Source organism: Ranitomeya variabilis, chromosome 2 (assembly GCF_051348905.1).
Source record: "Ranitomeya variabilis isolate aRanVar5 chromosome 2, aRanVar5.hap1, whole genome shotgun sequence".
Taxonomy (NCBI): Eukaryota; Metazoa; Chordata; class Amphibia; order Anura; family Dendrobatidae; genus Ranitomeya; species Ranitomeya variabilis.
In genome coordinates, this window is record NC_135233.1 from 23,220,839 (window position 1) to 23,234,093 (window position 13,255).

General features: G+C 43.2%; 1 protein-coding gene and 1 long non-coding RNA gene across 2 annotated transcripts; both read left to right on the top strand.

The window, feature by feature from the left end:
• The first annotated feature begins 338 nt into the window (after positions 1-338).
• LOC143809032 (hemoglobin heart muscle subunit alpha-type-like) lies at positions 339-6,651 on the top strand. Its single transcript, XM_077292200.1, has 3 exons — positions 339-493; positions 2,616-2,808; positions 6,313-6,651. Exons 1-3 carry the CDS (start codon positions 399-401, stop codon positions 6,424-6,426), a joined length of 402 nt encoding a protein of 133 aa, XP_077148315.1. The 5' UTR covers positions 339-398; the 3' UTR covers positions 6,427-6,651.
• Positions 6,652-9,052: 2,401 nt separating this feature from the next.
• Positions 9,053-12,123, top strand: LOC143809033 (uncharacterized). The gene is made up of 2 exons (XR_013222036.1): positions 9,053-9,913; positions 11,925-12,123. It is a non-coding gene; the product is annotated as an uncharacterized LOC143809033 (long non-coding RNA).
• Positions 12,124-13,255: the final 1,132 nt, after the last annotated feature.

Below are 13,255 nucleotides of genomic sequence, written 5' to 3' on the forward strand. Positions count from 1 at the left end.
CAGGTGCCCTCCATGTGTAGGGTGTACGTGGGGGGAGTAGCGTTCTCACATGGTCATAGGCAGATTAGGGGTCATTTGTGATATAAGTATGGATGTAAATGAGCATTACGTGCTTTACATTCCACGGCAGCTGCCGGCGTCAGATTTCAGCTACTTACAACTTGTGACCAATTAATAATAATGGCCGTAGGTTCCCTAGTGCATGGGTCCAGTGTACACCCCCAACCAAAACGTGAGTGACTCCAGCTCCAGTCCAGGCCGGATGATAGGGATTTCACTTATCCCCTCCATGTGACCCCCCCACTATACATTGACCTAGAATGAGCCCCGTGGACTATATAAGGAGCCGTCCACCACCGAGGACTCAGAACAAGTCATAGGCACTGCCAAGCCACAACATGGGACTGTCCGACAGCGAGAAGGCCGCCATCTCTTCCCTATGGGAGAAAATCGCACCAGAGGCCAGTAAACTGGGGGCCGAATCCATGAGCAGGTAGCTAACTTAAATGGCTACTGTACCCCAGGACCGTGGAGATGCCGAGGGGGGGTGGGTCAGCCTTCTTCATCACTTTACATTGCCTCCAATAGGGTGTGATTAGGAGGGTGGTGGGCAGTGAGGAAGAAGAGGTGGGGTCTTTAGTGTCTCTTTGAGGGTTTCGAAAAAGTGGAGGGTACACATTTTGTTTAGATATTTTCTGAAGGCTCTGAGTTATTATCTCACAGTTTGACAAATTCAAAGCTATGAGATAATAAGGCAGAGACTAATACAATACAGTAGAGTCTGATGTAATACAGAAGGTTGAGATGATAAGGCTGAGGCTGAGATATTAAGGGAAAGTCATATAGAAAAACAGCAAGCTGAGATAGTGAGGCAGAGACTATATAATACAGCATGGTTAGATAATTATACATAGTCTATATAATACAGCAGGATGAGAAAACAAGGCAGAGTCTATATACGCTAGATTGGGATAATAAGTCTGAATCTATATAATACATAAGGGTGAGATAATAAGGCACAGTCTATATAACACAACAGGATGAGAAAATAAGGCAGAGTCTATGTAATACCGCTGGGTGAGATAATAACTCAATGTACATATAATACAGCAGGGTGATATAATAAGGCCGAGCCTATATAATACGCTAGGTTGGGATAACAAGGATGAATCTATATAATACATAAGGGTGAGATAATAAGGCAGAATCTAATATAATACAGCAGGGTGAGATAAAAATTCAGAGTCTTGGATGACACAGAAAACTGAGCTAGTAAGGGAAAGCCATACAGAATAACTGCAAACTGAGATAATGCAGAAACTATATAATACAGCAGGGTTAGATAATTATACATAGTCTATGTAATACATAAGGGTGCGATAATAAGGCAGGGTCTATTTAATAGTGCAGTGTGAGATAATAAGGCAGCGGAGTGAGATAATAAGGCCGGGCCTATATCCTATATAATACATAAGGATGAGATAATAAGGCTGCCTATATAATACAGCAGGGTGGGATAATATGGCCGAGTCTAATATAATACAGTAGAGTCTGATGTAATATAGAAGGTTGAGATAATAAGGCAGAATAAGATATACTACAACAGGCTGACAATACAGCAGAGTCTAATATAATACAGCAGGGTGAGATAAAAAGACAGAGTCTTACATAATACAGTAGACTGAGATAGTAAGGGAAAGTCATATAGAATAACAGCAAGCTGAGAAAATGCAGATACTATATAATACAGCAAGGTGTGATAATAAGGGTGAGCCTATATAATACAGCAGGGTACGATAATAAGGCAGAGTCCATATAAAACAGCAGGGTGAGATAATAAGGCCAAGCCTATGTAATACAACAGGGTGAGATGAAAAGGCTGAGACTAGATAATGCAACAGGGTGAGATAATAAGGCAGAGCCCATATAATATAGCATGGTGATATCATAAGGCAGGGTCCATATAATACAACAGGGTGAGATAATAAGGCCAAGCCTATACAATACAGCAGGGTGAGATAATAAGACTGAGTCTATATGATACACCAGGGTGGAATAATAGCGCAAAGTTTATATAATGCAAAAGGGGGAAATAAGGCATAGACTATATAATAACGCATGGTGATATAATAAGGTTGAGTCTATATAATACATAATAATGAGATAATAAGGTAGAGTCTGTAAAATACAGCCTGTTGATATAATAAGTTCAAACCTATGTAATACAGGAGGGTGAGATAATAAGGTCAAGTCTATATAATACATAAGGATGAGATAATAAGGCAGAGTCTGTATAATGCAGCATAGTGATATAATAAGGTCGAGTCCATATAATACAACATGGTGATATAATAAGGCCGAGCCTATATAATACAGGACGGTGGGATAATAAGGTCAAGTCTATATAATATATAAGGATGTGATAATAAGGCTGAGCCTATATAATACAGCATGGTGGGATAATAAGGCAGAGCCAGATATACATCATATAAGGCTGAGATAATGTAGTCGTGCTCACGTCTTCCTGGTTTCTTTTTCTGGATTTGTTGCTCATGGTGCCGCTGTTTCACTTATCCTTAACCCTTTCATGTGTACAGTAATTCCTTTCTTCCTAGGCTTTTCCAGAACCACCCGGATGCCAAGTCTTTCTTCAGCCGCTTTGACCTGACTCCTGGATCTCAGGATCTCTTAACCCACGGAGGAAAGATTTTCAACGCTCTCGGAGACGCCACCAAAAATCTGGACAGTTTGTCCAAGTACCAAGACCTCCACACCAACAAGCTGAAGGTCACCGGGGGACACATGAAGGTTAGGGGCATAATTCCATGGAGTCACCTATGTGCTGATCTAACATATCCCGGGGGTGTAAAGCTCCTTGTGATGGGGAATCGGCCATTATCTGTGGTTTTCCTGTCCGGATAATCTTGCAGAATACATTGTTGCACTTAGTTGTAGAAATAAAAGTAAATATTCTATTAGAAAAGTTCATTTCATTAAAATATGTGTGAACTTTTGCAACAAATCTTTTAGAATTTCAGTGTAAAAAAAAATAATAAAGCAACTTGGTAAATATTCCTTATTTAAATTACCCTACCGTTTTGTGTACGCAGCTCCTATGCAGATCCCGGTGCCTCCATAGTTACAGAGGGAGTCAAGCGACAAATGTTGCTTTATAAATGTTGGAAAATGTATAGAAAACATGGAAGAAAGACAGAAAAAACGGTTGTCACAATGTATCGCGTTGTTCATCCTGTGACTTTCCTGCTTTTGCAAAACTATCAGAATGTACAGAATATGATAACCTATCGGTGCATGCTGGGAGTTGTAGTTTTGCAACAGATGGAAAGCTGAAGCTTGGGGAATACTGATGAGGGTCTCCATAGAGCAATCCCCTCAGAGGCTGTATATCTGCTAGAGAAATCTCAGCATCGCGGTGGTCTCTGGAAAGTAGTGGTGGTCCTAGATCAAGGTTTCCCATATAAATATGAAGATCATGTGAGTGGATTTACTCCTCAAAGAATAATCACTGTTTTAAGTTTTATTTGATAAATCAATAGTTCACATGAAAATAAGAGATTTTGTAATAAATCTCATCAGATAAATCTGCTTCTTTCTCCTCCCGGACTGATCTCTCAATCTCAAAAATCTTTCTTCAGTGATTACAGACTTTCCCATCACTAATCTATGAGATGACAGTTGGTGCTTATAAAATTCTTTGCAGAACTGTAACTGTCATTTTCATAGAACTCTCCATCATCTGTCCTCCCTCCTTCTAGCTCCTCCCTCCTTCTAGCTCCTCCCTCCTTCTAGCTCCCCCTCCTTCTAGCTACTCCCTCCTTCTAGCTCCTCCCTTCTTCAAGCTCCTCCCTCCTAACTCCTCCCTCCTAGCTCCTTCCTCCTAACTCCTCCCTCCTTCTAGCTCCTCCGCCTTCTAACTCCTCCCTCCTTCTAGCTTCTCCCTCCTTCTAACACCTCCCTCCTTCTAGCTCCTCCCTCCTTCTAGCTCCTCCCTCCTAACACCTCCCTCCTTCCAGCTCCTCTCTCCTTCTAACTCCTCCCTCCTTCTAGCATCTCCCTCCTTCTAACACCTCCCTTCTTCTGGCTCCTCCCTCCTCCTAATACCTCCCTCCTTCTAGCTCCTCCCTTCTTCTAACACCTCCCTCCTTCTAGCTCCTCCCTCCTTCTAGCTCCTCCCTCCATCGTAGAATTTTCAAAGCACCAACTGCCATTTCCTATCTCAGTAAAGGGAAAGTCTGTTTTCTCTGAATACAGATTTTACAGATTTTACCTGAGAATTGAGAGTGAACGATCCGTCCATGAGGAGAAAGAAGCAGATTTCTCTGATAAGATCTATCACAGCGTTTCTTATTTTCATGAGTACTATTGATTCATTAAAGATGAAGATGATGGCTCACTGGTTAGTCCCTCATGCACACGGTGGGATTATTCTGGGGCTGTGAGACGCTTTGTGCAGTTGCAAGATGGCAGCATAATGCAGGAGAATGGGGTCCCATGGAGACGGTACGGCGACAAACAAGTCCCAAAAAGTTGGAGCTAGTTAGATTTTGTGGTGACTTAGTTGCTGTGGTCATGGTACCCTAAGGCTAGGTTCACATTGCGTTAGGGCAATCCGTTTAGCGCTAGCGGATTGCGCTAACGCAATGTTTTTTTAGGGGCCGCGTTAGGGGTCGCGTTAACGTCCCCGCTCTCGCAGATCCCCGATCTGCGAAAGCGGGGAACGGACCTTGGGCGCGCCGCGGACGCTGCAAGCAGCGTCCGAGGTGCGTCACAGAAGAACGGCACATCACTAGCGCGAGCCGAAAAAGGCACGCGCTAGTGATGCGCTGCAGGAGAAATTTACATTGCTGTCAATGGGTACGCTAACGGACCCGTTGCACGGCGTTAATTGCGACATTTTCGCCGTGCAACGCTGTCCGTTAGCGTGCACACATTAACGCAATGTGAACCCAGCCTAAGGGTCAATTCACCTGCATTACACTGCGATGTGGCAGCAGTATAAAGAGACCTTTGGCGGCACGACTTGCGTATTCCAGCTCCGCACATGTGGCACAGCACATGGAATGGAGACATAGGGGTCCTATCTAAGCTAATGGACAGGCACAGCCAAAAAATCTGTATTCTCCAACTAGTGGTGAAACGGCAACTCACAGCACGCCCGGACAGCCGCAGCAGAGCTCCAGGGGTCAGCCCCGCACACCGGTAACCTTATATATGCCCCGATTGTATCAGTGCTGAGCCCCCCCGAATGTATCAGTGCTGAAACCCAGATTGTGTCATTACTGACCCCCGATTGTATCAGTGCTGACCCCTGATTGTATCAGTGCTGACCCCCCGATTGTATCAGTGCTGACCCCCCCAAATGTATCAGTGCTGACCCCCAGATTGTATCATTACTGACCCCCGATTGTATCAGTGCTGACCCCTGATTGTATCAGTGCTGACCCCCAGATTGTATAAGTGCTGACCCCTGATTGTATCAGTGCTGACCCCCAGATTGTATCAGTGCTGACCCCCAGATTGTATCAGTGCTGACCCCCGATTGTATCAGTGCTGACCCCCGATTGTATGAGTGCTGACCCACAGATTGTATCAGTGCTGACCCCCAATTGTATCAGTGCTGACCCCCAGATTGTATCAGTGCTGACCCCCGATTGTATGAGTGCTGACCCACAGATTGTATCAGTGCTGACCCCCAATTGTACCAGTGCTGACCCCCCGATTGTATCAGTGCTGACCCCCTGATTGTATCAGTGCTGACTCTCCGATTGTATCATTACTGACCCCTGATTGTATCAGTGCTGACCCCCGATTGTATCAGTGCTGACCCCCGATTGTATCAGTGCTGACCCCCCGATTGTATCAGTGCTGACTCTCCGATTGTATCATTACTGACCCCTGATTGTATCAGTGCTGACCCCCGATTGTATAAGTGCTGACCCCCGATTGTATCAGTGCTGACCCCTGATTGTATCATTACTGACCCCTGATTGTATCAGTGCTGACCCCCGATTGTATCAGTGCTGACTCTCCGATTGTATCATTACTGACCCCTGATTGTATCAGTGCTGACCCCCGATTGTATAAGTGCTGACCCCTGATTGTATCATTACTGACCCCTGATTGTATCAGTGCTGACCCCCGATTGTATCAGTGCTGACTCTCCGATTGTATCATTACTGACCCCTGATTGTATAAGTGCTGACCCCCGATTGTATCATTACTGACCCCCGATTGTATCAGTGCTGACCCCCCGATTGTATCAGTGCTGACCCCCGATCTTCTTCCTTCCAGCTCCTCGGAGCCGCCATCCAGGAGGTTCTCGCCGCTCATTATCCCGGAGACTTCAACCAGGCCGCCTGGGAGAAGTTCCTTAGCGAGGCTTCTGGAATCATGGTCACCAGCTAATCTCTGAAGACCCCGCTGCGATATTGGTCCAAGTCACGACGTCGTCTGTCCGATCCTTAGATTCTCCATCCTGACCCGGGTGACCCCAATCCACAGAGTAACCTGCCGCGGACGTACCCCCTGCGTCCTCCTGTTAGAGACTCCTGAGCCACAATAACCAAGGGTTAATTATTAATTATTAATGTACTTTGTTGTTTTTTTTTGAAAAATAAAATTACATTACAAAATTAGCAGAAGAGGAGACGTTTTTGTGAATCGCAGCGGAGCCAATACTGCACGGCCAAGACCTTTGTCATATGCACTTATCATGGGCGATGAGGGGTCTCCTTATGGAGAGGGAGCTGGTGGGCGTCTTTACAACGGTCGTCTCCAACCTGTGGTTCTTCAGCTTTGGCAAAACTACAAATCCCAGCAAGCCCCAATAGCTGTAAAGTTGTGGCTTTGAAAAAGCTGTAAGACCATGGGTTGGAGAGGCTGCTGCCGAGCAAGGCTTCCTGGGAAAAGTATGCAAATGAGCTTCTTACTAAGCAGGAAGTCTAGTGCCACCTAGTGGCCGGAGGCATATAGACATCAGACCTGATGAGATGTATGGGGCACAATGCAGACTGCACCATACTGTGCTGCACTGAACGCGGGCATCACACATGGCGGTGCCAAACGCTCCACTTTGGCTAATGGAGGGCGATGTTACTTAATTTGCCAACTTTACCGAGGACCTGATTCATTGTTGCATTTGCCCTTTTTTGTCTTTTTGGTGTTTTTTACTTTGCATCAAATTCTTTTAATGAGCGTTTTTCATTCTCCTTTGTACGCCTTCACCAGCGCCGAAATCTGCTTTCTTTTTTTTTTCAGCTAATTAATCAATTATGACTTTTTAAAAAGCTGCAAAACACTGATGTCAAATACTGACCAAATCCCGATAGTGTGAACGCGGCCTGAGGCTACTTTCCCAAAATTAGTTTTTTACGCTGCGGATTTTTAAAAAAATAAAAAATTGCTAGAAACCTATTTTACTTAACGGGTGAAGAAAATCTGCAACATCAAAAACTCACCAAAAATTAATCGTGGGAACGTGGTTCATCCGAAAAAATCATTCTGATTATGCTAATCGCAGACTGATCAGCGTTGGATCATAGTGTGCGCCAATCTTCTCTGAGGTGGAGGAAAAAAAAAGGTTTCTCCATCTTCTCCATAGTGTCAGTCTGTGAAAATCAGATGTCACCCGGGCGCGGTCTGATGTTTTCTCCGAACCCACACACCAAAATTTGGGGTTTCAAGTTTCTTTGAAAAGTTGCAAAAGTTGGTGCAAATTTTTTACATAAAGTTTGAGCTATTTGTTTTTTTATTTTCTGCAAAGCGTGCAAGTTTTGGAGTTATAAAGTCACAAAACAGGAGAAAGGCAATAGTATAGAACTTTTTTTTTTACTTTGCGCAAAATTCATAAACCACGTGATCCATCTTGAAGAACAAAACAGCATCAAAAAATTCCAAAAAATGAAAAAGTGACTTAAAAAATACAAAAATAGAAAATGACTTAAAAAATACAAGTGACGAATCAGGCGCAAGTTGCAGGATTGCCCTGACCCTGTGTGGGTTAATTTTAATTGTCTGCTTGCAGGACTATGCCCCAGGCTTTGGTATTAAGGACGGGTTCACACAGGGATTTAGTACCAGAAATTCTGCAAAATCCTCCTCTAAAAATCCTTCAAAACCGCTTGGAAATATCTGTGAGCGATTCGGTTTTCTGCTTGTATGAGGAGGGGTTTTTAGCTCTTTTCTTTCCCTGAAGATATTTTTTAAAAAACGACTGGTGAAAAAAAATAATGCATCTCACCCCTCTGAAGCAGATCACGATGGAATCCGCTCCAAATTGTCCAATCAAAAGGCTGCAAAAACCTATTCAAGAATAGTAAAAAAAAACTCTTCCAAAACTCTTCAGGAAAATGAAAAAAACTCCAAAAACTCAGCAGAAAAAGAACGTTTCCAGAAGCGGTTTCTGCTTGAAAATCTATGCACATGCCAAAGTTTTTCAGGAGTTAAAAAATTATACGTTTTTCAAGCATTCCAGAAATGCTTCTTTTTTATGGGAAGAAGTCATGTTTTTTACCGTTTTTGGAGAAAATTAAGTGTTTTTTTTGTTTTTACAGTTTTTTGATTGGGCGGTGCCTTCTTTGGAAAAGTTTTCTTCAGGAGATGCTTCAAAGAAGTGGCATGTGTTTGGTTTTTTTTTAACAGACATTTTAAGTTCAAAAAACTTCCTCATATGAATATGAAAAGCAAAGTGGATTTTCCATAATAAAATGATGAGGAAGAAGTTTCCATATGTTGCTGAGGAGGATTTGCAATAGAGTCCTTGTGAATGTAGCTGTAGGTCACGTTCACATGTTCAGTATTTGGTCTTTCCAAAACCAGGAGTGGGTGATAATACAGAAGTGGTGACGTGTTTCCATTACACTTTTCCTCCGATTGTCCCACTCCTGACCAAAGTCTGAACGTGTGGACGTGGCCTTAGGGTCCTCAGCCTGTCCAGGTGAGTTCCTGCATGATCCCAGGTGAGCTGATCACTTAACCCTAGAAGGGCCCATTACTCCTTATATAAGAGTGATCGTTGGGTGGTGAAGGATCTGTGGTCTTCAGGGAAGTGCTGAGATTGGTAAGGACAATGTCTGGGGTGAAGAACACCATCCGTCTTCTTGTAGACCCTGCGAAGAAAGACTCCGTTGGCCTGACTTACATTGTCTATGTTATTCTGGAAGGTTTGGCCGGAATTTCCAAATCTGAGGTTTTTTGCCTGCAGGATTCTCCCAGGCGTGGTCTGTATGATATCACCTTCCACCATGGAAGTACTTGTCTTAGTTTCCTTGCCTGTCTGAAAAGCCACAAGAGGAAGTCTGTTTTGGAGCACATCAAGTTTTTCCCCCTTTTTGGGATGCGAGAGAGGCCCATGATCGTGCACTTGTTCAACCCTCATGCTGACATTGAGGTGGTGATGACCTACCTGGAACAATACTGCGATTCTATACGTGGCGGCATCAAGCAGCGGAATGTCTTGGGTATCTTTAATGGGAAGTATAAGTTGTGGGTCTGTCTGAAGTTTGAGCCGCGCTATACGTCTGGCGTAAAGCACCCTCCAGCAAACTTCTCCTTTGCAGGTACTCACGGTTTTCTGATGTATCCTGGCCAGCCAACCTCCCACAAGAAGCTCCAACCCTCTGGCTATTGTCCTTTTGAGAAGATATGTTGTAGCTGTGGACAGCTATCTCATGATGGTGGTGACCCTAATGAATGCGATATATGTGGACTGGTGGGGAATCTAAGACTTAGTGGTGAGGAAGAAACCATGATGGAACGTGAGACTTCAATGGAGGATGAGACCCCAGAAGCCCACCCTACTAAGATAAGCAGACATGATGGTGCACTGGTGACTGTTGCAGGAAGGGAGACCACTGCTAACTGAGGACCTGATCGATGATGGTTTATCCTTCAGGTAGGAATATGCTTCTCTATATGTAGGAGGGATGAGAGGCGACCAATGCAAGAGTTATGGTCGGCACTCGGCAGATAGAGGTGAGCGTGTTCTGATCTGCTGGTTTATCTAGAAGCCTAGGAAGTAATCTGGACAAGTCTTCTAATGGGTCAATGGGGGGGGGGGGTCTGACTCCTGCCCCCCAATTAGTTGATTTAATATTTGGGCCTGAGCTGGTCTAAAGATGCTGCTGATCTGTGCGGTTTCAGTCTTGCACTTTTTTTTTTTTTTTCTGACTCCACATAGAAGCCTCCCAAGAAAAGGGAAAAAAAAACCTGCAGAAACCAATCTTTCCTATAATATAAATATGCAGCTTCACATCTGCACCAGAAACTTGTCAAATAAGTGAGGGCCTGGGAAAAAAAAAAAAAAAACTGCAGCAAAAATCAAACTGTTTGGAGGGGATCCTTTACATATACAACAAGAAATCAAAATTAACTCATGATTGATTAAACATGGGATATCGCCCTATAATACTACCATAACCTTCTCAAAAGAATAGAGTGAAAAATTACAGATGCAAAAATATTATAATAAAAATGACATTTTATGATTAAAATACATATATAGATTTAAAAAAGGGGGGAACAAACTAACAGAATAAGAACCCCCCCCCCCCCCCCAGTGCAATAATTGGAGTGGGTACATGGACACAGTCATAAACTGATACGTTATCAAGAAAACCCATTAAAATACAGCCAATATATATCTGCAAACCTGCATTCAAAGGTCAATAGGGCAACAATAATAGGATAAAGAAAAAATCTTATTGCATTATAAAGTCCATACCCAATCATTTCGCGTTTCCAGTTTTTTGGTTTTTTTTTTTTCAAGGAGTTTGACTCCTTGAAAAAGCCATTACCAGGTGAAACGTGCGTTGGGGGAAACCGGAAATTATTGGGTATGGACTTTATAATGCAATAAGATTTTTCCTTTATCCTATTATTGTTGCGTTATTGACCTTTGAATGCAGGTTTGCAGATATATATTGGCTATATTTTAATGGGTTTTCTTGATAAATGTATCAGTTTGACACTGTCCATGTACCCACTCCAATTATTGCACTGGGGGAGTTTCTTATTTTGTTAGGTTGGTCCCCTTTTTTTTTTTTTTTTTTTTTTTTTATATATGTATTTTAATAATAAAATTTTGTATTTTTACTATTTTTGCATTGGAATATTTTCACCCTATACTTTTGAGAAGGTTGTGGGGATCCTGTACATGTAAACACAGACTTACAGATACAAAGCCAGATGTCGTCTAGTGAAGATACATAAAGATGAGAAAGTTCTGGCGGCTCCGACTGAATGAACAAAAAATAATCCCCAGGTCCCAACTAGAGATGAGCCGGACGCACGGGTGACGTCATACTGGTCCTGGCAAATCAAGCCGCCAGGGACACCGGATAGTAAGATTCCCGGCCTCCCGTCCATCCGCCAGGTACCACTGACCTGTACTGGAGATCTGGGAACCGATCCGTTCATCTCTAGTCCCGGATTAGGGTCTATGTCCTGCAGTCTGAATGTCTCTACCACCGCCCCTCTGACAACTCCTCCTGCGAGGGATGAAAAGTGGTAAATGGCCGTGGCAAACATCGGGCACATGGTTTGTCACCTTATCTGTCCTGTAAAGTCACAATGTGCGCGGCACCTGATCCTCATAAGACCTGAAGCCCAAAACATCAGGGACTTGGATTTAATTCCTCAGTTATCACAACTCCTTGTTTTTACTTTCACATGGCAAATGTTCTCCCTAAATTCGATCTTACTGCTTCATAAGGATGCACCATGACTACCTTGGGCCGCGTACACACTAGACTAATGTCAGTATATGTGTGTGTAATAAATATATATAATTTTAGAGGGTTTGGCTGACAGTCCGTGTATGGGGGGCGCCGGCTGGCTGATGGTCTGCATGTTGGTAGCTGCGGGTGAGCGACGGCACTGACGTCTTGTACATTTTGTCTCCTTAGAGTCCTTCATATAAAGTTCCCTCAAGAATGGAAGAGCTGGAGAATCTCTGGTGGTTCTGACAGATGAAGGAAAAAAATGTACTGATTATTTTTGTGTTATTTATTTTCATGATAAAATGTTTGATTTTTAATTTTCAACATTCAGCTTGTACCTTGGTGATTTTTGTCTTTAAAATTAAAAACCAGGAGTTGAGCTATAGTGAGTCTGGTTTAATATGTCCTTGGAGGTCATTTCACCAGGTCAAAGTGGCCAGATCTTCATTCCCTTTTTTTTTTTTTTTTTAAGCACTATCTTTTACTATTGATGCTGCCTAGGCAGCATCAATAGTAAAAAGTTGGTCACACTTGTCAAACACCATGTTTAACAAGTGTGACCAACCTGTCAATCAGTTTTCCAAGCGATGCTACAGATCACTTGTAAAACGCTAGTGTTTAGTGGGAATACGCATGCCAATTCCACATGCGTTTTTCCCGCAGCAGGAGTTGTGGAATTGCCACGGCAATTCCAGATGTGTGCACATAGCCTTATAGATTTTACACACTCGCACCCCTTTTTTTTTTTTTTAATGCAATTGTGTATATCATACAGTCTTGTTCCCATTTGGTATCATGTTTGTATAAACACTGCCTACCTTTCTGGATTAAATATATAAACTTTAATAGCTCTGTTCCTCTTACTCTGTAAACCGCACCCTTGAAGCCATACAATACCTGTAATGGGTGCCTAATCGACCAAACGATTGGTTGTGGCAGCTAGTGGAGGTTCTTCTAGTTATTGCGGATCTGGCAGTGACCGAGGCACATGCATATATTCCGTGCGCTGTGAGTTCACCAATTAATGGGCCTAGTAGTGGAAGCAGCCACAGCCGCGTCTATCACTGGTCAGTTAATTGTGTAATAGTCCTGACAACTGGAGTGTCATGATCTCTACAGGCAGAGATCATAGCAAGCCTATAGAGGGACAAGCTCTCGGAAGATGGAACTATACTGACCATGAACTAAGCCTGCCGCGCAACTAGAAATAGCCAGGTAGCATTTCCTATTTATCGCTAGATGCCCAGCTCTGGCCTAAGACCTAAATAGCTAGCAGAGGGAAATATAAGACCTGGCTCACCTCTAGAGAAATATTCCAAAGAAGACAGTAGCCCCCCACATATAATGACGGTGAGTTCAGATGAAACTACAAACGCAGCAGGAAAATAGTCTTAGCAAATTTGAGGTCCGCTTACTAGACAGCAGAAGACAGATAGTATACTTTCATGGTCAGCAGAAAGACACTAACAAAACACCATCCAGAGATTACCTTAAACTCTGGCATTAACTCATAACGC